Raw genomic sequence first — 25409 nt, forward strand, 5'->3', positions numbered from 1 at the left:
GATGTAGTATACCGGGGTCGACGTGCTGTCAATGGATTGATCTAGGGCATGTGAAGCGTCTGGGGTAAACCATGGAAAGTTTTCTGGGCCTGGTTGTGGAAAGGGAGCTGTGGTTTCGGTGCATTACACATGACAGCTAGAGACTGAGTGTGAACGAATGTAGCCTTTGTTGTCTTTTCCTAGCGCTACCTTGAGCGCGTGTGGCGGGGTGGCGACGGGAATGAATAAATGCAGCAAGCATGAATTATGTACATGTGTGTACATGTATATGTCTGTGTATGTATATATAAGTATACGTTGAAATGTATAGGTATGTATATGTTCGTGTGTGGACGCGTATGTATATACATGTGTATGTGAGTGGGTTGGGCCATACTTTCTTCTGTTTCCTTGCACTACCTCGCTAACGCGGGAGACAACAAGGTATAATAAAAAGAATGAATAGAATATATATATATATATATATATATATATATATATATATATATATATATATATATATATATTTATATATATATATCGTACTTGCATCCATTCATACAGTCGTTAATGAGTATATATATAGATCCTGTATATTATTAAATATTTTGTGCATCTCCTCTGGAAATGATAATGCAGAAGGCCTGAAACTAGTCTATCATTCATTTCTCAGGGTAAGAAATAAGCTAGTCGTGTGTGTGTGTGTGTGTGTGTGTGTGTGTGTGTGTGTGTGTGTGTGTGTGTGTTCGCCAAGACTCAGGTTGGCATAAGCCTTTGTCAATGACAGCCCTTTCTCGCGTGTGCTATTTATTGCACAGGTCAGGTGTGTGTGCTCGGGGTGCCATTAATGGCACAAGTCGGGTGTGCGTGCTCGGGGTGCCATTACTGGCACAGGTCGGCCCGTGTGTTACTGTAATGTACTAGATTCTTAGGTGGATGTTTCGTCCCAAATAAATTCGTGACAATAGTTCAGGTAATCAGTGATGACTATTAATACCTAGAAAAATTTATCGTAAAGTAGTTCACAAGTATACTATCCTTTTTGCCTTATTTCACATAATACTTATTTTCACTTCGTATTAATCCGATATACTTGATTGCTAGTTTTATCTTCACCATTGAATATCTTACTACAAGAAGTCTCTACAGTAACTTAACCAATGTAATTATCAACCATGCACAATTTCACACCTATTGTTAATGAGAAATTCCGCATTTGTCCAGAAGGGAAACATGATAATGTGAAGGAAAAGTAAGTAAATACGACAAGTTATAAATTCAATGAACAGTTTGATGTAACATCTTTAAAGTATCTGTATATAAAGCAGATGAAAGTTTTTGTGAAAGATATTTATGTAACTGAAATACTGTTATAAAACTTATTATATGCATACGCTCGTCCACTCACCTTTCTAAGCATCTGTTCAGCCTTATCTATGTTGTAGCTGCGAGCTGGGGAAATAATACCAATTATATTAGAATTACAAACCATAAATATCCTTATAAAAACAAACAAAAAAATTCGTTAAGATTTATCGGCAAAGAAAATAACAGCAGAGTTGGTCAGTATCATTACTGGTGATTCCTCAGCCACTGATTCTACATAAACTTTGTATTCTACTTATCAAACTTTTCACCTCACCAATGTTGCTGTTTGTTGGGTTTTAGGCTATCGATCTATGAAGAAGATCATTAGGCCTGCAACTCTATTTAATGTATGACTGAAGTCATCATTCTTATCTACCTGTTCCAAAAAAAATTGTAATTCTGATATAATAATAAAGATAAATAATACTAAAAATAAATAATGGAAAGAAAGGATATTGTGGGTACTGGGCCGACCTGTGGCAGAATACCACCCAGTCAACACAGCACCCACGGTTACATTCTACCCAAGAGAGCGAAAAGATGGGACAGACTAGAGACAGGCTTCCACCACGACATGCACATAGAATAGATAGTTGAATCGGAGGTCTGTCGACTCAACCCCATGTTGTAGTCGGCCTGGAAGATAACCACCTCCCACCTACGCCGACCAGCTGATGAATGGACATGTCCATCCACCACGCGACTAGCCCAAATAGGAGGAGCCTCACACCGAAGCCAACCCCGCCACACCACGAACCACCTTACACCATCATGATTAATTCCGTTTCTCTGAGGTAGACCATCAATTTGTTTATGGTACTCGAGTTGTCTCCAAGTACACTGATAATGTCAAAACATGTTTTTCCTGTTGTAGTAGTCTGTTAAGTTTTCCTGTGTTGATTGAAGCTGTGACATCGTAAGAGTAAATGTTTTATTGATAGTATTTCTTGACATTCTTGACCCGTTGGTGCAAAGTTTTTGTTGATATACGGCTTCATGTGGGTGATGAATGTAGAGTTCATCCTGAGGCGGGCCAGCACGACCTCCTCTCTTCTGTTCATCTCCAGTATGGGGTCGGTCAGTCCGCCACTTCTTGCTTATATTTTCTGTTGATTGTCAGGTTGGTCCACTGACTCTGCCACAGAAGGTGGATTGATCTCTTCCCCAAGAAGAGGCAGGACCACGGCTCCCGAGGGATCGGAACGACCTCCTCGAGTTCTGAGGTCTTTTATCACTTACATTATGCCATCTAACCATCATGCTGTACAAAATCTATGCAAAGTATAACACACACACACACACACACACACACACACACACACACACACACACACACAAGTATTTATTACAAATATTACAAATAGGTCACATTTTAAAAGATGAGCTTCAACTTTTTTTTTCAGTACTGACACTGTTTCTTGCGATAAGTCAACTAACTGTTATTCTCAGAAAGTGAAGGAACGATTTAAGACCCTAAATACTACAATAAGCAAGGAAACGGATTCATGATGTAAGGCAAGAAAAGTTCAGACCAGCAGTCTGCTCAGCTCGGGAGGCCTGTAGCAAACCAATTACCAAAACTAAGCAAGACTTTTTCATCTAATTCTTAAGTAAAAAATGGATTCAGGCGAGTGAAGTTATCATGTTTACACAACTGTTACTGGAGCCAAAAGAAGAAAGATAAAAAATGAGGGATGAAAATCAAACAAATGAAGATTTAACCTTACACCAACCACACAATTTTTCCTCCGACTCGAACATTCCACGTCTTTGCACCCTTACAGACGTTCCATTTCCCACCAATTACTTTCCTCCCAACATAATGAGATATTATCAGCATAAAACTAAACTTAATATTGTAACGCCCACTGAAGAGATACCGCTTAATTGCTAATCAAAGATAAAAGTGGATAAAGTGTTTTTTTTATTTGTGTCTGCTGTTTATATATTGAAATTATTGTCATTTCGCTTTTACTCCTTGATAAATAACACGATTTATAAACATCCTTTATTAGTAATTTTATAGGTAATTTTTATACAGATACTGCAAACATAACTACATATATTGGCAAATGTGTAAACATGGGCAAAAACTGCTTATTTCCCTCTTGTGTCGTGTCTGTCAGGTAACTGAATTTGTCCCGCGTCGTGTCTGTTAGGTAACTGAACTTGTCCTCCTGTGTCCTATACGAGCTACCTTTCCTTCTCCTACCTAAGATATAACCTTGAAATTGTGTCGGATAATTTCATTGTAACGATCTTGGATGTGGTGAAGATTTTCATTTGTGAAATTTAAATGGTTGAGATGAATAATATGGGACCATGAGCCTAAGGAAATATTTATTACTTTTATGTTGAAGGCTTCAGTAATGGACAAAAGTCCACAAAGCTAGGCCTTCATGGAAATATAGAGGGTTATGAAACGGAAAAAGAAGAGACAAAGGAAAGTATTTGCGAATTCTTGAGTACGTGAAAGACCAGTCTTTTGAAATGTTCCAGGTAACAGTTATTGGAAAAGACACGAGAAGGTAGAGGTCCAAAACTTCGACGTGTAGGGAAAGAAGCAGGTATCAAAACTTCCCACCACTAAGTCGCCGATGGCCACACAATGATCATGTGACGCAGCAGCTTGCCGAGTATTGCGAGGTCTAGCTAGTGGTGGGGGTACACAAGTAGCCAGCTCTCGGGAGCCAAAACCAAAGTAATACCTACAGAAGAGGGAAAGTGAACCAACATTGCGGCATAAGGGAAGGGAGTCAAGTTTGAAAGTTAGCCTGGGACAATTTATGAGTCGGAACGCTTTCGACTCAACTCTGTCAAGTAACGATACAGAGACAGAACCAACCCAAATGTGAGAGCAGTACTCCATACAAGAACGCATCAATCCCTCGTACAATGGAGCAACGGTTCAGAAGAGAAGTTTCAACATATAAACAGGACACCCATTTTCTGAGAGCCAGACTTAGCTATTCCCGTAATGTGGGGTTTCTAAGAAAGAATGGATGTTACAGTAATACCAAGTATGTTCTTTGAGTCAACAGGTGGAATTACAGAACCCTCAAAGGAGACACGAGAGGTGTGAGGAATTTTCGATAGAGAGATGGATAGAAATTGGGTCTTGGAGGCAATGAACTTAACAAGATTTTGTCTACCCCACTGAGATATCCTGTCCAAGTCTGAATTTACTGAGGAAGCCGTGTTAAGGCAAGATGCAGATCGAGTGAGAGAAGAAGGAGCAGAATTGGAGGATGTGGATTAATGCAATGTTGAGTCGTCAGCGTATGAAAGCACTGGATTATTTGTGGAGAGGATATCATTGAAAAAAAGAGGAAAGTTGAAATTATCAAGAAACAGGATCATAAGCTATTGCAAATGGAAGATGATAAAGAAACTGAGGAATCAAATCAAAGAGAACATTAGGGAATTGAAAAACACGAAGTGCAAGAATTCGAAACTAAATCGCTGGAGGAGATTCTGAAAGTATGTAACCAGAGCAAAGTAAATTAGGAGTAAAAACAGAGTGTCTTTTCTGGATGTCCCAAAGATTGCTACACAAAAGATATTAACATACGACAATATAGAAATCACTAATACAGTCGGTGAGGAGGTGGATCAGGAGAATCTGGGGCTGCTCAACAGCCTTAAAGGAGGAGGAATGATGGAGTGGAGCAGAAACCTAAGGACATTGGAACAGAGGCACACATGGATACAAATACGAAGCTGCAGAAAATATGTACTATGAGAGACAGAATAACCTGGAAAATCTATGGTACAATAAAAGGAGGTTTAAAGGAGTGCAGAGCATACAGGATCAATGTTTGTTAGCTAAAATGGGAGATCTATGGAGAAATAACCAAACATACAGAGGCTGACCAATCAGCACTGAAGGATTCAGCAGAAAATGGGTGGCACCAATATTAGACAGATTAGTACAGCAGGACTATGACTGGGAGATCAGATTCCAGGCAAAGAGGGAAGGGTGGAGAGAAAAAAGGATTACTGAGAGATTATTAAAGACGATAGAAATGCCAAACAGATTCTGTGATATAAGAAATGATGAGAATCGGTGAATATCATCAGGGTATCAAGAGGATGTCTAGTTATGGTTACGTTCAATTTGGAGTCATAGCAACATAGGGTGCTCAGGCAAGTTAAGAATAAAAAAAACAAGTAGAATTCAGCGTGTTCATCAGATGTGATACAGCAAGGGAAGAGAGGCAGAAAATTCAAGCATACACTTGAAAATCAAAAATGGGAGACACCAAATGAGGCAAATAGATAGAATGTCTCCGACATTAAGTAATGGTAACGTCATACAGATGAACTAGTTGTACTGTGACCGGAAAGAGAAATCCGACGATTACCACTCAACACTGGGCTTTCACGAGTCGTTTTATTTGCGGAACGAATCCTCTTACTCTCTAACGGTGGGGAAATCGTATGACTGGCAGCGCGGTACAGAATCTGATGTCAGCTAAATATATTTACCAACTCAATTATTCCATGTTGTTGAAAGAGTAGAGGTGTACTTGTCCTCACTTTCCTTGTTTTCCTTGATATTTTCACTATTTCAGTTCCGCGTGATCTTTTTTTCTCTACCAGGTGTCCCAAGAAGTCGACACAGGAAGAAAATACCCGTATTCTTGTCTGGATGAAAGAATATGAGTCTACAAGCAAGATTTAAAGACGACTGGCAGGGTCATGTCCACCATCTGAACCCTAGCTGGGGCTTACTTCTAACATCAACCCCCTCTAAAAATCTGGGTCTGATAGACCTAAGAAGACCAGTAAAGCGAGACATAACCAGAGATAAACTGAGAAGTGTGTGTTTCAACACCTCAAGCTCCATCATGGGGATCGTGAAGAAATAATACAAGTGTCTGGTACGTGTAATGAAAGGCGACTACGATGGCTGGGAGAGGGGAACAGGAAATTCTCACCAGCATTACTTACAAAGGAAGGAACAGAGTAATGATCCAAGTGAAGAATTTTCCTCTAAAGCTGTCATCGGTACTTAACGCTACCTAACTAACGCGGAAAATGAAAATATATTAAAAGAATATATATATATATATATATATATATATATATATATATATATATATATATATATATATATTTTTTTTTATTTTATTTATTTTGCTTTGTCGCTGTCTCCCGCGTTTGCGAGGTAGCGCAAGGAAACAGACGAAAGAAATGGCCCAACCCACCCCCATACACAATGTATACACACACACGTCCACGCACGCAAATATACATACCTATACATCTCAATGTACACATATATATACATACACAGACACATACATATATACCCATGCACACACTTCACACTGTCTGCCCCCATTCACTCCCATCGCCACCTCGCCACACATGGAATACCATCCCCCTCCCCCCTCATGTGTGCGAGGTAGCACTAGGAAAAGACAACAAAGGCCCCATTCGTTCACACTCAGTCTCTAGCTGCCACGCAATAATGCGCGAAACCACAGCTCCCTTTCCACATCCAGGCCCCACACAACTTTCCATGGTTTACCCCAGACGCTTCACATGCCCTGATTCAATCCACTGACAGCACGTCAACCCCGGTATACCACATCGATCCAATTCACTATATTCCTTGCCCTCCTTTCACCCTCCTGCATGTTCAGGCCCCGATCACACAAAATCTTTTTCACTCCATCTTTCCACCTCCAATTTGGTCTCCCACTTCTCCTCGTTCCCTCCACCTCCGACACACACATATATATATATATATATATATATTCATTTATTTACCAATATATTATACTTTGTCGCTGTCTCCCGCGTTAGCGAAGTAGCGCAAGGAAACAGACGAAAGAATGGCCCAACCCACCCACATAACACGCGTATTTACATACACGTCCACGCACACACATATACCTACCTGTACATTTCAATGTATACATATACATACACAGATATATACATATATACACTTGTACATAATTCATACTCGTTGCCATTATTCATTCCCGTCGCCACCCAGCCACACATGAAATGACCCCCGACCCCCGCATGCGCGCGAGGTATCGCTACGAAGAGACAACAAATGCTACATTCGTTCACACGCAGTGTTCAGCTGTCATGTATAATGCACCGAAACGGCAGCTCCCTTTCCACATCCAGGCACCACAAAACTTTCCATGGCTTATCCCAGACGCTTCACATGCCCTGGTTCAATCCACTGAATGCACGTCGAGCCCGGTATACCACATCGTTCAATTTCACTCTATTCCTTGCACGCCTTTCACCCTCCTGCATATTCAGGCCCCGATCGCTCAAAATCTTTTTCACTCTATCCTTCCACCTCCAATTTGTTCTGCCACTTCTCCTCCTTCCCTCCACCTCTGACACATATATCCTCTTGGTCAATCTTTCCTCACTCATTCTCTCCATGTGACCAAACCATTTCAAAATGCTCTCTCAGCCATACTCTTTTTATTACCACATATCTCTCTTACCCTTTCATTACTTACTCGATAAAACCACCTCACACCACATAATGTCCTCAAACATCTCATTCCCAACACATCCACCCTCCTCCGCACAACTCTGTCTATAGCCCACGCCTCGCAAAGATATAACATTGTTGGAACCACTATTCCTTCAAACATACCCATTTTTGCTTTCCAAGATAATGTTCTCGCCTTCCACATATTTTTCAAGCCTCCAGAACTTCCGCCACCTCACCCACCCCGTGACTCACTTCCGCTTCCATGGTTCCATTCGCTGCCAAATCCACTCCCAGATATCTAAAACACTTTACTTCCTCCAGTTTTTCTCCATTCAAATTTACCTCTCAACTGACTTGTCCCTCAACTCTACTGTACCTAATAATCATGCTCTTATTCACATTTACTCTCAGCTTTCTTCTTTCACACACTTTACCCAACTCAGTCAGCAGCTTCTGTAGATTCTCACCCGAATCAGCCGTCAGCGCTGTATCATCAGCGAACAACAACTGACTCACTTCCCAAGCCCTCTCATCCACATCAGACTGCATACTTGCCCCTCTCTGCAAAACTCTAGCACTTACCTCCCTAACAACCCCATCCATAAACAAATTAAACAACCATGGAGACATCACACACCCCTGCCGTAAACCGACATTCACTGAGAACCAATCACTTTCCTCTCTTCCTACACGTACACATGCCTTGCATCCTCGATAAAAACTTTTCACTGCTTTTAGAACCTTGTCTCCCACACCATATATTCTTAATACCTTCCACAGAGCATCTCTATCAACTCTGTCATATGCCTCCTCCAGATCCATAAATGCTACATACAAATCCCTTTCACTAAGTATTTCTCACATACATTCTTCAAAGCAAAAACCTGATCCACACATCCTCTGCCACTTACGAAACCACATTGCTCTTCCCCATTCTGATGCTCTGTACATGCCTTCACCCTCTCAATCAATACCCTCCTACATAATTTCCCAGGAATACTCAACAAACTCATACCTCTATAATTTGAACACTTACCTTTATTCCCTTTGCCTTTGTACAATAGTACTATGCATGCATTCCGCCAATCCTCAGGCACTTCACCATGAGTCATACATACATTAGATATCCTTACCAACCAGTCAGCAATTAAGTCAGCCCCTTTTTTTAATACATTCCACTGCAATACCATCCAAACCCGCCGCCTTGCCGACTATCATCTTCCGCAAAGCTTTCACTACCTCTTCTCTGTTTACCAAATCATTCTCCCTAACTCTCTCACTTCGCACACCACCTCGACCAAAACACCCTATATCTGCCACTCTATCATCTAACGCAATCAACAAACCTTCAAAATACTCACTTCATCTCCTTTTCACATCACCACTACTTGTTATTACCTCCCCATTTAGCCCCCTTTACCGATGTTCCCATTTGTGCTCTAGTCTTACGCACTTTATTTACCTCCTTCCAAAACATCTTTAGAATTCTCCCTAAAATTCAATGATTCTCATCCCAACTCTCACTTGCCCTCTTTTTCACCTCTTACACTTTTCTCTTGACCTCCTGCCTCTCTCTTCTCTTTCACTAATAATCTTACTTCTTTATTCCATTACTCACTACCCTTTCTAACATGCCCACCTCCCACGCTTCTCATGCCACAAGTATCTTTTGCGCAAGCCATTACTCTTTCCCTAAATACATCCCATTCCTCCCCCACTCCCCTTACGTCCTTTGCTCTCAACTTTTTCCATTCTGCACTCAGTTTCTCCTGGTACTTTCTCACACAAGTCTCATTCTCAAGCTCACTTACTGTCACCACTCTTTTCACCCCCAACATTCTCTCTTCTTTTTTGAAAACCTCTACAAATCTTCACCTTCGCCTGCACAAGATAATGATCAGGCATCCTTCCAGTTGCACCTCTCAGCACATCAACATCCAAAAGTCTCTCTTTCACGCGCCTATCAATTAACACGTAATCCAATAACGCTCTCTGGTCATCTCTCCTGCTTACATACGTATACTTATGTATATCTCTCTTTTTAAACCAGGTATTCCCAATCACCAGTCCTTTTTCAGCACACGAATCTACAAGCTCACCACTTCCATCACTGCACACCCCATGTACACCAATTATACCCTCAACTGCCTCATTACTTACCTTTGCATTCAAATCACCCATCACCATAACATGGTCTCGTGCATCAAAACTACTAACACACTCACTCAGCTGCTCCCAAAACACTTGCCTCTCATGATCTTTCTTCTCATGCCCAGGTGCATATGCACCAATAATCACCCATCTCTCCCCATCCACTTTCAGTTTTACCCATATCAATCTAGAATTTACTTTCTTACACTCTATCACATACTCCCACCACTCCTGTTTCAGGAGTAGTGCTACTCCTTTCCTTGCTCTTGTCCTCTCACCAACCCCTGACATTACTCTCAAAGCATTCCCAAACCACTCTTCCCCTTTACCCTTGAGCTTCGTTTCACTCAGAGCCAAAACATCCAGGTTCCTTTCCTCAAACATACTACCTATCTCTCCTTTTTTCTCATCTTGGTTACATCTACACACATTAAGGCACCCTAATCTGAGCCTTCGAGGAGGATGAGCACTCCCCGCATTACTCCTTCTTCTGTTTCCCCTTTAGAAAGTTAAAATACAAAGAGGGGAGGGTTTCTAGCCCCCCGCTCTCGTCCCCTCTAGTCGCCTTCTTTCTCCCCTATCACCAGGGATATATATATATATATATATATATATATATATATATATATATATATATATATATATTTATATTTTTTATTATACTTTGTCGCTGTCTCCCGCGTTTGCGAGGTAGCGCAAGGAAACAGACGAAAGAAATGGCCCAACCCCCCCCATACACATGTATATACATACGTCCACACACGCAAATATACATACCTACACAGCTTTCCATAGCTTACCCCAGACGCTTCACATGCCTTGATTCAATCCACTGACAGCACGTCAACCCCGGTATACCACATCGCTCCAATTCACTCTATTCCTTGCCCTCCTTTCACCCTCCTGCATGTTCAGGCCCCGATCACACAAAATCTTTTTCACTCCATCTTTCCACCTCCAATTTGGTCTCCCTCTTCTCCTTGTTCCCTCCACCTCCGAGACATATATCCTCTTGGTCAATCTTTCCTCACTCATCCTCTCCATGTGCCCAAACCACTTCAAAACACCCTCTTCTGCTCTCTCAACCACGCTCTTTTTATTTCCACACATCTCTCTTACCCTTACGTTACTCACTCGATCAAACCACCTCACACCACACATTGTCCTCAAACATCTCATTTCCAGCAAATCCATCCTCCTGCGCACAACTCTATCCATAGCCCATGCCTCGCAACCATACAACATTGTTGGAACCACTATTCCTTCAAACATACCCATTTTTGCTTTCCGAGATAATGTTCTCGACTTCCACACATTCTTCAAGGCCCCCAGAATTTTCGCCCCCTCCCCCACCCTATGATCCACTTCCGCTTCCATGGTTCCATCCGCTGCCAGATACACTCCCAGATATCTAAAACACTTCACTTCCTCCAGTTTTTCTCCATTCAAACTCACCTCCCAATTGACTTGACCCTCAACCCTACTGTACCTAATAACCTTGCTCTTATTCACATTTACTCTTAACTTTCTTCTTCCACACACTTTACCAAACTCAGTCACCAGCTTCTGCAGTTTCTCACATGAATCAGCCACCAGCGCTGTATCATCAGCGAACAACAACTGACTCACTTCCCAAGCTCTCTCATCCCCAACAGACTTCATACTTGCCCCTCTTTCCAAAACTCTTGCATTTACCTCCCTAACAACCCCATCCATAAACAAATTAAACAACCATGGAGACATCACACACCCTTGCCGCAAACCTACATTCACTGAGAACCAATCACTTTCCTCTCTTCCTACACGTACACATGCCTTACATCCTCGATAAAAACTTTTCACTGCTTCTAACAACTTTCCTCCCACACCATATATTCTTAATACCTTCCACAGAGCATCTCTATCAACTCTATCATATGCCTTCTCCAGATCCATAAATGCTACATACAAATCCATTTGCTTTTCTAAGTATTTCTCACATACATTCTTCAAAGCAAACACCTGATCCACACATCCTCTACCACTTCTGAAACCACACTGCTCTTCCCCAATCTGATGCTCTGTACATGCCTTCACCCTCTCAATCAATACCCTCCCATATAATTTACCAGGAATACTCAACAAACTTATACCTCTGTAATTTGAGCACTCACTCTTATCCCCTTTGCCTTTGTACAATGGCACTAGCACGCATTCCGCCAATCCTCAGGCACCTCACCATGAGTCATACATACATTAAATAACCTTACCAACCAGTCAACAATACAGTCACCCCCTTTTTTAATAAATTCCACTGCAATACCATCCAAACCTGCTGCCTTGCCGGCTTTCATCTTCCGCAAAGCTTTCACTACCTCTTCTCTGTTTACCAAATCATTTTCCCTAACCCTCTCACTTTGCACACCACCTCGACCAAGACACCCTGTGTCTGCCACTCTATCATCAAACACATTCAACAAACCTTCAAAATACTCACTCCATCTCCTTCTCACATCACCACTACTTGTTATCACCTCCCCATTTGCGCCCTTCACTGAAGTTCCCATTTGCTCCCTTGTCTTACGCACTTTATTTACCTCCTTCCAGAACATCTTCTTATTCTCCCTAAAATTTAATGATACTCTCTCACCCCAACTCTCATTTGCCCTTTTTTTCACCTCTTGCACCTTTCTCTTGACCTCCTGTCTCTTTCTTTTATACATCTCCCACTCAATTGCATTTTTTCCCTGCAAAAATCGTCCAAATGCCTCTCTCTTCTCTTTCACTAATACTCTTACTTCTTCATCCCACCACTCACTACCCTTTCTAATCAACCCACCTCCCACTCTTCTCATGCCACAAGCATCTTTTGCGCAATCCATCACTGATTCCCTAAATACATCCCATTCTTCCCCCACTCCCCTTACTTCCATTGTTCTCACCTTTTTCCATTCTGTACTCAGTCTCTCCTGGTACTTCCTCACGCAGATCTCCTTCCCAAGCTCACTTACTCTCACCACCCTCTTCACCCCAACATTCACTCTTCTTTTCTGAAAACCCATACAAATCTTCAACTTAGCCTCCACAAGATAATGATCAGACATCCCTCCAGTTGCACCTCTCAGCACATTAACATCCAAAAGTCTCTCTTTCGCACGCCTGTCAATTAACACGTAATCCAATAACGCTCTCTGGCAATTTAGAGAAATACTGTAATTTAACCAATAATGAAATTGATATCTGTAAGGGTTTAGTATATGCCAGTTTGTCAAAACCAGTGGAACCTAATTGCCCTAAAAGATTCATAAGATCTATTTACACCTTAAAAAAAAACAATGATGTACATATACATATTACTAAGCGAGTAAGGCTAACACTCTTGTGATTTTTGACAATATAAATATTTATCTAAGATGAATGATCTTTTAAATGACAACATATTCTAAACTCAGTAAGAATCCCCTAGAAGCAGTTAATTCCCATTTCAATAAAGAAATGAAGTGGTTGTTGAAAGGTAATGGTTCTCTTATTAAAAGTTTGTCATCTTTGTCCCCTTCACTGCCATATATGTATGGACTTATCAAAACACATAAACAAAATTTTCCAGTAAGACCTATAGTGAGTTCAGTAGGCTCCATCACATATAAACTGTCAAAATGGTTAGTTTCTTTATTAAGCCCTTTAGTGGGTAAGGTATCAAATTCTAATATCATGAACTATGTAGATCTAGTCAACAAGCTAAACAATATCAATGTTAATGTTGATTTCAAAGTAAGTAGCTTTGATGTTTCCTCACTTTTCACAAAAGTTTCAGTTGATGACCTTTTAGAATGTTTGTTTGATGTCTGTTTTCATTGAACAGATAAAATTGTGTATAAAAGACTGTGTATTTCAATTGAATGGAGATTATCATGCTCAAAAAGTTGGTATGGCAATGGGTAACCCTCTTTCACTTGTACTAGGTAATCTTTATATAGAATTTTTTGAAACAAAATTACTAAAGGATATCTTACCTTCTAATGCAATTTGGTTTAGGTATTTAGATGATGTTCTTTGTGTTTGGCCAACAAATGAAAATTTACAAATAATTCTCCCCTTAATCAAGAATTTAGTACCTTCTATCAAATTTACTGTAGAAAATGAAAATATTGGTTTGTTGCCATTTTTAGATTGCCTGATCCATAGGCAAGGAAACAAGTTTAAGTTTAGCATATACAGAAAACCTACCAATGTATGCTCATATATCCATTATTACTCATCTCAACATGACAGAGTTAAATTATCATCATTTCAATCTATGTTCCTTAGGGCATTACGCATTTGCAGTCTAGAGTTTATTGATGATGAGTTTGAGAAGATATATTCAATCGGATCTGAGTTAAAGTACCCTAGATCTTTCACTGATAAATCTCTTAAGTTAACAAAAAAATCATTTTATAGAGTTGAGCCTAAACCTCTCATTGACACCAAGAAACTTTTAGTTCTCCCTTTTAATAATAATCTTACTTTACTTCCCATTTTGCTTAAATCCTTTAATGTAAATGTTGCCATCAGCAACAATAATACTATAAAGAATATCTTAATCAGGAATTCACCAGAAAATTTTCCTGGGTGCATCTATAATGTGCCATGCAGAAATTGTGATAAGTTTTATGTTGGGCAGACTGGTAAGGATCTTTCTGCTAGACTTATGCAACATAAATATTGTATAGGAACGGGACAAGAATCAAATGCCTTGTTTAATCACGTTAAAAACTATGATCATTGTACTAACTGGAGTAATGCCATCTCAGTTATTAACTCTAACTCTATTACCACGAGAAATATCATTGACTCTTCTATTATTAAATACACAAAGAATTATAATCTTAATATTAGTGATGGTCTATACAAAATATATAACTTAATTGTTGATAAAATTTGTAAAATGATAAGTTCATGATACGCTCGTTGTCTGTCTTGGACAGTCGAATGTTTACCAAATGGCGTCCTAGTTACGTTTCTTCGTTGTATATCAACTGCCTGTTAAATTTCTCTCTCGTGTCTCCCCTGATGATATGATTATTACCCGAAAGTGCACTTGGGAACTTATCGTGTTTCATTTTCCCCGTGGAGTCTTAGGAATAAATAAATATTATATATATATATATATATATATATATATATATATATATATATATATATATATATATATATATATATATATATATATATATATTTGACCAAGAGGATATATGTGTCGGAGGGGGAGGGAACGAGGAGAAGAGGGAGACCAAATTGGAGGTGGAAAGATGGAGTGAAAAAGATTTTGTGTGATCGGGGCCTGAACATGCAGGAGGGTGAAAGGAGGGCAAGGAATAGAGTGAATTGGAGCGATGTGGTATACCGGGGTTGACGTGCTGTCAGTGGATTGAATCAAGGCATGTGAAGCGTCTGGGGTAAACCATGGAAAGCTGTGTAGGTATGTATATTTGCGTGTGTGGACGTATGTATATACATGTGTATGGGGGTGGGTTGGGCCATTTCTTTCGTCTGTTTCCTTGCGCTACCTCGCAAACGAGGGAGACAGCGACAAAGCAAAAAAAAATATATATATATATATATATATAGATAGATAGATAGATAGATAGATTTATTATCTTATACTTTGTCGCTGTCTCCCGCATTAGCGAGGTAGCGCAAGAAAACAGACGAAAGAATGGCCCAAACCACTCACATACACATGTATATACATACACGTCCACACACGCACATATACATACCTATACATCTCAACGTAAACATATAAACGCACACAGACATATACATATATACACATGTACATAATTCATACCGTCTGCCCTCATTCATTTCCGTCGCCACACCGCCACACATGAAATGACAACCCCCTCCCCCCCGCATGTGAGCGAGGTACCACTAGGAAAGACAACAAAGACCACATTCATTCACACTCACTCTTAAGCTGTCATGTATAATGCACCGAAACCACAGCTCCCTTTCCACATCCAGGCCATGGCTTTCCATGGCTTACCCTAGACGCTTCACATGCCCTGGTTCAATCCATTGACAGCCCGTCGACCCCGGTATACCATATCGTTCGTATTCACTCTATTCCTTGCACGCCTTTCACCCTCCTGCATGTTCAGGCCCCGATCACTCAAAATCTTTTTCACTCCTCTTTCCACCTCCAATTTGGTCTCCCACTTCTCCTCGTTCCCTACACCTCTGACACATATATCGTCTTTGTCAATCTTTCCTCCCTCATTCTCTCAATGTGATCAAACCATTTCAAAACACCCTCTTCTTCTCTCTCAACCACTCTCTTCTTATTACCACACATCTCTCTTACCCTTTCATTACTTACTCGATCAAACCACCTCACACCACATATTGTCCTCAAAGATCTCATTTTCAACACATCCACCCTCCTCTGCACAACTCTATCTAGAGCCCACGCCTCGCAGCCAAATAACATTGTTGGAATCACTATTCTTTCAAACATACCCATTTTTGCTTTCCGAGATAACGTTCTCGCCTTCTACACATTTTTCAACGCTCCCACAACTTTCGCCCCCTCCCCCACCCTGTGACTCACTTCCGCTTCCATGGTTCCATCCACTGCCAAATCCACTCACAGATATCTAAAACGCTTCACTTCCTCCAGTTTTTCTCCATTCAAACTTACCTCCCAATTGACTTGTCCCTCAACCCTACTGTACCTAATAACCCTGCTCTTATTCACATTTACTCTCAGCTTTCTTCTTTCACACACCCCACCAAATTCAGTCACCAGCTTCTGCAGTTTCTCACACGAATCAGCCACCAGCGCTGTATCATCAGCGAACAACTGACTCACTTCCCAAGCTCTCTCATTAATAACAGACCGCATACTTGCCCCTCTTTCCAAAACTCTTGCATTCACCTCCATAACAACCCCATCCATAAACAAATTAAACAACCATGGAGACATCACGCATCCCTGCCACAAACGCGACATTCTCTAAGAGCCAGTCACTTTCCTCTCTTCCCATTCGTACACATGCCTTACATCCTCGATAAAAACTCCAGATCCATAAATGGTACATACAAATCCATTTGCTTTTCTAAGTATTTCTCACATACATTCTTCAAAGCAAACACCTGATCCACACATCCTCTACCACTTCTGAAACTACACTGCTCTTCCCATTCTGATGCTCTGTACATGCCTTCACCTTCTCAATCAATACCCTTCCATAGAATTTCCCAGAAATACTCACAGAAACCTCTGTAATTTGAGCACTCACCTTTATCCCCTTTGCCTTTGTGGAATGTCACTATGCAAGCATTCCGCCATTCCTCAGGCACCTGACCATGAGTCATACATGCATTAAATAACCTTAACAACCAGTCAACAATACAGTCACCCCCTTTTTTTATATAAATTCCGTTGCAATACCATCCAAACCCGCTGTCTTGCCGGCTTTCATCTTCCGCAAACCTTTTACTACCTCTTCTCTGTTTACCAAATCATTCTCCCTAACCCTGTCACTTCGCACACCACCTCGACCAAAACACCCTATATCTGCCACTCTATCATCAAACACATTCAACAAACCTTCAAAATACTAACTCCATCTCCTTTTCACATCACCACTACTTGTTATCACCTCCCCGTTTGGCCCTTCACCGATGTTCCCATTTGTTCTCTTGTCTTCCGCACTTTATTTACCTCCTTCCAAAACATCTTTTTATTCTCCCTAAAATTTGATGATAGTCTCTCACCTTAACCCTCATTTGCCCTCTTTTTCACCGATTGCACCTTTCTCTTGACCTCTTGCCTCATTCTTTTATACATCTTCATGTCATTTGCACTATTTCCCTGCAAAAATCGTCCAAATGCCTCTCTCTTCTCTTTCACTAATTATCTTGCTTCTTCATCCCACGACTCACTACCCTTTCTAATCTGCCCACCTTCCACGCTTCTCATGCCACAAGCATCTTTTGCGCAAGCCATCACTGCTTCCCTAAATACATCCCATTCCTCCCCCACTCCCCTTACGTCCTTTGCTCTCACCTTTTATTATTCTGTACTCAGTTTCTCCTGGTACTTCCTCACACAAGTCTCCTTCCCAAGCTCACTTACTCTCACCACTCTTCACCTCAACATTCTCTCTTCTTTTCTGAAAACCTCTACAAGTCTTCACCTTCGCCTCCACAAGATAATGATCAGACATCCCTCCAGTTGCACCTCTCAGCATCTTAACATTCAAAAGTCTCTCTTATACATATATATATATATATATATATATATATATATATATATATATATATATATATATATATATATATATATATATATTTTATTTATTTATTATACTTTGTCGCTGTCTCCCGCGTTTGCGAGGTAGCGCAAGGAAACAGACGAAAGAAATGGCCCCCCCCCCATACACATGTATATACATACGTCCACACACGCAAATATACATACCTACACAGCTTTCCATGGTTTACCCCAGACGCTTCACATGCCTTGATTCAATCCACTGACAGCACGTCAACCCCGGTATACCACATCGCTCCAATTCACTCTATTCCTTGCCCTCCTTTCACCCTCCTGCATGTTCAGGCCCCGATAACACAAAATCTTTTTCACTCCATCTTTCCACCTCCAATTTGGTCTCCCTCTTCTCCTCGTTCCCTCCACCTCCGACACATATATCCTCTTGGTCAATCTTTCCTCACTCATTCTCTCCATGTGCCCAAACCATTTCAAAACACCCTCTTCTGCTCTCTCAACCACGCTCTTTTTATTTCCACACATCTCTCTTACCCTTACGTTACTCACTCGATCAAACCACCTCACACCACACATTGTCCTCAAACATCTCATTTCCAGCACATCCATCCTCCTGCGCACAACTCTATCCATAGCCCACGCCTCGCAACCATACAACATTGTTGGAACCACTATTCCTTCAAACATACCCATTTTTGCTTTCCGAGATAATGTTCTCGACTTCCACACATTCTTCAAGGCCCCCAGAATTTTCGCCCCCTCCCCCACCCTATGATCCACTTCCGCTTCCATGGTTCCATCCGCTGCCAGATCCACTCCCAGATATCTAAAACACTTCACTTCCTCCAGTTTTTCTCCATTCAAACTCACCTCCCAATTGACTTGACCCTCAACCCTACTGTACCTAATAACCTTGCTCTTATTCACATTTACTCTTAACTTTCTTCTTCCACACACTTTACCAAACTCAGTCACCAGCTTCTGCAGTTTCTCACATGAATCAGCCACCAGCGCTGTATCATCAGCGAACAACAACTGACTCACTTCCCAAGCTCTCTCATCCCCAACAGACTTCATACTTGCCCCTCTTTCCAAAACTCTTGCATTTACCTCCCTAACAACCCCATCCATAAACAAATTAAACAACCATGGAGACATCACACATCCCTGCCGCAAACCTACATTCACTGAAAACCAATCACTTTCCTCTCTTCCTACACGTACACATGCCTTACATCCTCGATAAAACCTTTTCACTGCTTCTAACAACTTTCCTCCCACACCATATATTCTTAATACCTTCCACAGAGCATCTCTATCAACTCTATCATATGCCTTCTCCAGATCCATAAATGCTACATACAAATCCATTTGTTTTTCTAAGTATTTCTCACATACATTCTTCAAAGCAAACACCTGATCCACACATCCTCTACCACTTCTGAAACCACACTGCTCTTCCCCAATCTGATGCTCTGTACATGCCTTCACCCTCTCAATCAATACCCTCCCATATAATTTACCAGGAATACTCAACAAACTTATACCTCTGTAATTTGAGCACTCACTCTTATCCCCTTTGCCTTTGTACAATGGCACTATGCACGCATTCCGCCAATCCTCAGGCACCTCACCATGAGTCATACATACATTAAATAACCTTACCAACCAGTCAACAATATATATATATATATATATATATATATATATATATATATATATATATATATACATATATACATATATACATATATATACATCATCCCTGGGGATAGGGGAGAAAGAATACTTCCCACGTATTCCCTGCGTGTCGTAGAAGGCGACTAAAAGGGGAGGGAGCGGGTGGCTGGAAATCCTCCCCTCTCGTTTTTTTTTAATTTTCCAAAAGAAAGAACAGAGAAGGGGGCCAAGTGAGGATATTCCCTCTAAGGCCCAGTCCTCTGCTCTTAACGCTACCTCGCTAACACGGGAAATGGCGAATAGTATGAAAAAAAAAAAAGAAATATATATATATATATATGTATATTTCTTCTTGGGAAGTGAGTCAGTTGTTGTTCGCTGATGATACAGCGCTGGTGGCTGATTCATGTGAGAAACTGCAGAAGCTGGTGACTGAGTTTGGTAAAGTGTGTGAAAGAAGAAAGTTAAGAGTAAATGTGAACAAGAGCAAGGTAATTAGGTACAGTAGGGTTGAGGGTCAAGTCAATTGGAAGGTAAGTTTGAATGGAGAAAAACTGGAGGAAGTAAAGTGTTTTAGATATCTGGGAGTGGATCTGGCAGCGGATGGAACCATGGAAGCGGAAGTGGATCATAGGGTGGGGGAGGGGGCGAAAATTCTGGGAGCCTTGAAGAATGTGTGGAAGTCGAGAACATTATCTCGGAAAGCAAAAATGGGTATGTTTGAAGGAATAGTGGTTCCAACAATGTTGTATGGTTGCGAGGCGTGGGCTATGGATAGAGTTGTGCGCAGGAGGATGGATGTGCTGGAAATGAGATGTTTGAGGACAATGTGTGGTGTGAGGTGGTTTGATCGAGTAAGTAACGTAAGGGTAAGAGAGATGTGTGAAAATAAAAAGAGCGTGGTTGAGAGAACAGAAGAGGGTGTTTTGAAATGGTTTGGGCATATGGAGAGAATGAGTGAGGAAAGATTGACCGAGAGGATATATGTGTCGGAGGTGGAGGGAACGAGGAGAAGTGGGAGACCAAATTGGAGGTGGAAAGATGGAGTGAAAAAGATTTTGTGTGATCGGGGCCTGAACATGCAGGAGGGTGAAAGGAGGGCAAGGAATAGAGTGAATTGGATCGATGTGGTATACCGGGGTTGACGTGCAGTCATGGATTGAATCAAGGCTTGTGAAGCGTCTGGGGTAAACCATGGAAAGCTGTGTAGGTATGTATATTTGCGTGTGTGGACGTATGTATATACATGTGTATGGGGGTGGGTTGGGCCATTTCTTTCGTCTGTTTCCTTGCGCTACCTTGCAAAAAAAAAAAAAATATATATATATATATATATATATATAATAATAATAATAGATTTATTATTTTTTTGTCGCTGTCTCCCGCGTTTGCGAGGTAGCGCAAGAAAAATCTTACCCTTTCATTACTTACTCGATCAAACCACCTCACACCACATATTGTCCTCAAAGATCTCATTTTCAACACATCCACCCTCCTCTGCACAACTCTATCTAGAGCCCACGCCTCGCAGCCAAATAACATTGTTGGAATCACTATTCTTTCAAACATACCCATTTTTGCTTTCCGAGATTACGTTCTCGCCTTCTACACATTTTTCAACGCTCCCACAACTTTCGCCCCCTCCCCCACCCTGTGACTCACTTCCGCTTCCATGGTTCCATCCACTGCCAATCCACTCACAGATATCTAAAACGCTTCACTTCCTCAGTTTTTCTCCATTCAAACTTACCTCCCAATTGACTTGTCCCTCAACCCTACTGTACCTAATAACCCTGCTCTTATTCACATTTACTCTCAGCTTTCTTCTTTCACACACCCCACCAAATTCAGTCACCAGCTTCTGCAGTTTCTCACACGAATCAGCCACCAGCGCTGTATCATCAGCGAACAACTGACTCACTTCCCAAGCTCTCTCATTAATAACAGACCGCATACTTGCCCCTCTTTCCAAAACTCTTGCATTCACCTCCATAACAACCCCATCCATAAACAAATTAAACAACCATGGAGACATCACGCATCCCTGCCACAAACGCGACATTCTCTAAGAGCAGTCACTTTCCTCTCTTCCCATTCGTACACATGCCTTACATCCTCGATAAAAACTCCAGATCCATAAATGGTACATACAAATCCATTTGCTTTTCTAAGTATTTCTCACATACATTCTTCAAAGCAAACACCTGATCCACACATCCTCTACCACTTCTGAAACTACACTGCTCTTCCCATTCTGATGCTCTGTACATGCCTTCACCTTCTCAATCAATACCCTTCCATAGAATTTCCCAGAAATACTCACAGAAACCTCTGTAATTTGAGCACTCACCTTTATCCCCTTTGCCTTTGTGGAATGTCACTATGCAAGCATTCCGCCATTCCTCAGGCACCTGACATGAGTCATACATGCATTAAATAACCTTAACAACCAGTCAACAATACAGTCACCCCCTTTTTTATATAAATTCCGTTGCAATACCATCCAAACCCGCTGTCTTGCCGGCTTTCATCTTCCGCAAACCTTTTACTACCTCTTCTCTGTTTACCAAATCATTCTCCCTAACCCTGTCACTTCGCACACCACCTCGACCAAAACACCCTATATCTGCCACTCTATCATCAAACACATTCAACAAACCTTCAAAATACTAACTCCATCTCCTTTTCACATCACCACTACTTGTTATCACCTCCCCGTTTGGCCCTTCACCGATGTTCCCATTTGTTCTCTTGTCTTCCGCACTTTATTTACCTCCTTCCAAAACATCTTTTTATTCTCCCTAAAATTTGATGATAGTCTCTCACCTTAACCCTCATTTGCCCTCTTTTTCACCGATTGCACCTTTCTCTTGACCTCTTGCCTCATTCTTTTATACATCTTCATGTCATTTGCACTATTTCCCTGCAAAAATCGTCCAAATGCCTCTCTCTTCTCTTTCACTAATTATCTTGCTTCTTCATCCCACGACTCACTACCCTTTCTAATCTGCCCACCTTCCACGCTTCTCATGCCACAAGCATCTTTTGCGCAAGCCATCACTGCTTCCCTAAATACATCCCATTCCTCCCCCACTCCCCTTACGTCCTTTGCTCTCACCTTTTATTATTCTGTACTCAGTTTCTCCTGGTACTTCCTCACACAAGTCTCCTTCCCAAGCTCACTTACTCTCACCACTCTTCACCTCAACATTCTCTCTTCTTTTCTGAAAACCTCTACAAGTCTTCACCTTCGCCTCCACAAGATAATGATCAGACATCCCTCCAGTTGCACCTCTCAGCATCTTAACATTCAAAAGTCTCTCTTATACATATATATATATATATATATATATATATATATATATATATATATATTATATATATATATATATATATTTTATTTATTTATTATACTTTGTCGCTGTCTCCCGCGTTTGCGAGGTAGCGCAAGGAAACAGACGAAAGAAATGGCCCCCCCCCCATACACATGTATATACATACGTCCACACACGCAAATATACATACCTACACAGCTTTCCATGGTTTACCCCAGACGCTTCACATGCCTTGATTCAATCCACTGACAGCACGTCAACCCCGGTATACCACATCGCTCCAATTCACTCTATTCCTTGCCCTCCTTTCACCCTCCTGCATGTTCAGGCCCCGATAACACAAAATCTTTTTCACTCCATCTTTCCACCTCCAATTTGGTCTCCCTCTTCTCCTCGTTCCCTCCACCTCCGACACATATATCCTCTTGGTCAATCTTTCCTCACTCATTCTCTCCATGTGCCCAAACCATTTCAAAACACCCTCTTCTGCTCTCTCAACCACGCTCTTTTTATTTCCACACATCTCTCTTACCCTTACGTTACTCACTCGATCAAACCACCTCACACCACACATTGTCCTCAAACATCTCATTTCCAGCACATCCATCCTCCTGCGCACAACTCTATCCATAGCCCACGCCTCGCAACCATACAACATTGTTGGAACCACTATTCCTTCAAACATACCCATTTTTGCTTTCCGAGATAATGTTCTCGACTTCCACACATTCTTCAAGGCCCCCAGAATTTTCGCCCCCTCCCCCACCCTATGATCCACTTCCGCTTCCATGGTTCCATCCGCTGCCAGATCCACTCCCAGATATCTAAAACACTTCACTTCCTCCAGTTTTTCTCCATTCAAACTCACCTCCCAATTGACTTGACCCTCAACCCTACTGTACCTAATAACCTTGCTCTTATTCACATTTACTCTTAACTTTCTTCTTCCACACACTTTACCAAACTCAGTCACCAGCTTCTGCAGTTTCTCACATGAATCAGCCACCAGCGCTGTATCATCAGCGAACAACAACTGACTCACTTCCCAAGCTCTCTCATCCCCAACAGACTTCATACTTGCCCCTCTTTCCAAAACTCTTGCATTTACCTCCCTAACAACCCCATCCATAAACAAATTAAACAACCATGGAGACATCACACATCCCTGCCGCAAACCTACATTCACTGAAAACCAATCACTTTCCTCTCTTCCTACACGTACACATGCCTTACATCCTCGATAAAACCTTTTCACTGCTTCTAACAACTTTCCTCCCACACCATATATTCTTAATACCTTCCACAGAGCATCTCTATCAACTCTATCATATGCCTTCTCCAGATCCATAAATGCTACATACAAATCCATTTGTTTTTCTAAGTATTTCTCACATACATTCTTCAAAGCAAACACCTGATCCACACATCCTCTACCACTTCTGAAACCACACTGCTCTTCCCCAATCTGATGCTCTGTACATGCCTTCACCCTCTCAATCAATACCCTCCCATATAATTTACCAGGAATACTCAACAAACTTATACCTCTGTAATTTGAGCACTCACTCTTATCCCCTTTGCCTTTGTACAATGGCACTATGCACGCATTCCGCCAATCCTCAGGCACCTCACCATGAGTCATACATACATTAAATAACCTTACCAACCAGTCAACAATATATATATATATATATATATATATATATATATATATATATATATATATATATATATATATATATATATATATATATATACATCCCTGGGGATAGGGGAGAAAGAATACTTCCCACGTATTCCCTGCGTGTCGTAGAAGGCGACTAAAAGGGGAGGGAGCGGGTGGCTGGAAATCCTCCCCTCTCGTTTTTTTTAATTTTCCAAAAGAAAGAACAGAGAAGGGGGCCAAGTGAGGATATTCCCTCTAAGGCCCAGTCCTCTGCTCTTAACGCTACCTCGCTAACACGGGAAATGGCGAATAGTATGAAAAAAAAAAAGAAATATATATATATATATATGTATATTTCTTCTTGGGAAGTGAGTCAGTTGTTGTTCGCTGATGATACAGCGCTGGTGGCTGATTCATGTGAGAAACTGCAGAAGCTGGTGACTGAGTTTGGTAAAGTGTGTGAAAGAAGAAAGTTAAGAGTAAATGTGAACAAGA

At 41.2% G+C, this 25409-nt stretch overlaps 1 protein-coding gene across 1 annotated transcript in view; it reads right to left on the bottom strand.

Annotated features, from left to right (window-relative positions):
* Positions 1 to 25409, bottom strand: part of LOC139749159 (SEC14-like protein 2) — a 95250-nt gene that overhangs the window by 60612 nt on the left and 9229 nt on the right. The window contains exon 2 of the mRNA XM_071662811.1: positions 1388 to 1431. Within this exon, the coding sequence (XP_071518912.1) occupies positions 1388 to 1399 (12 nt within the window). The 5' untranslated portion in view covers positions 1400 to 1431. The remainder of the gene's footprint in view (positions 1 to 1387; positions 1432 to 25409) is intronic.

The sequence above is a fragment of the Panulirus ornatus genome, chromosome 6 (genome assembly GCF_036320965.1).
Source record: "Panulirus ornatus isolate Po-2019 chromosome 6, ASM3632096v1, whole genome shotgun sequence".
NCBI classification, from domain to species: domain Eukaryota; kingdom Metazoa; phylum Arthropoda; class Malacostraca; order Decapoda; family Palinuridae; genus Panulirus; species Panulirus ornatus.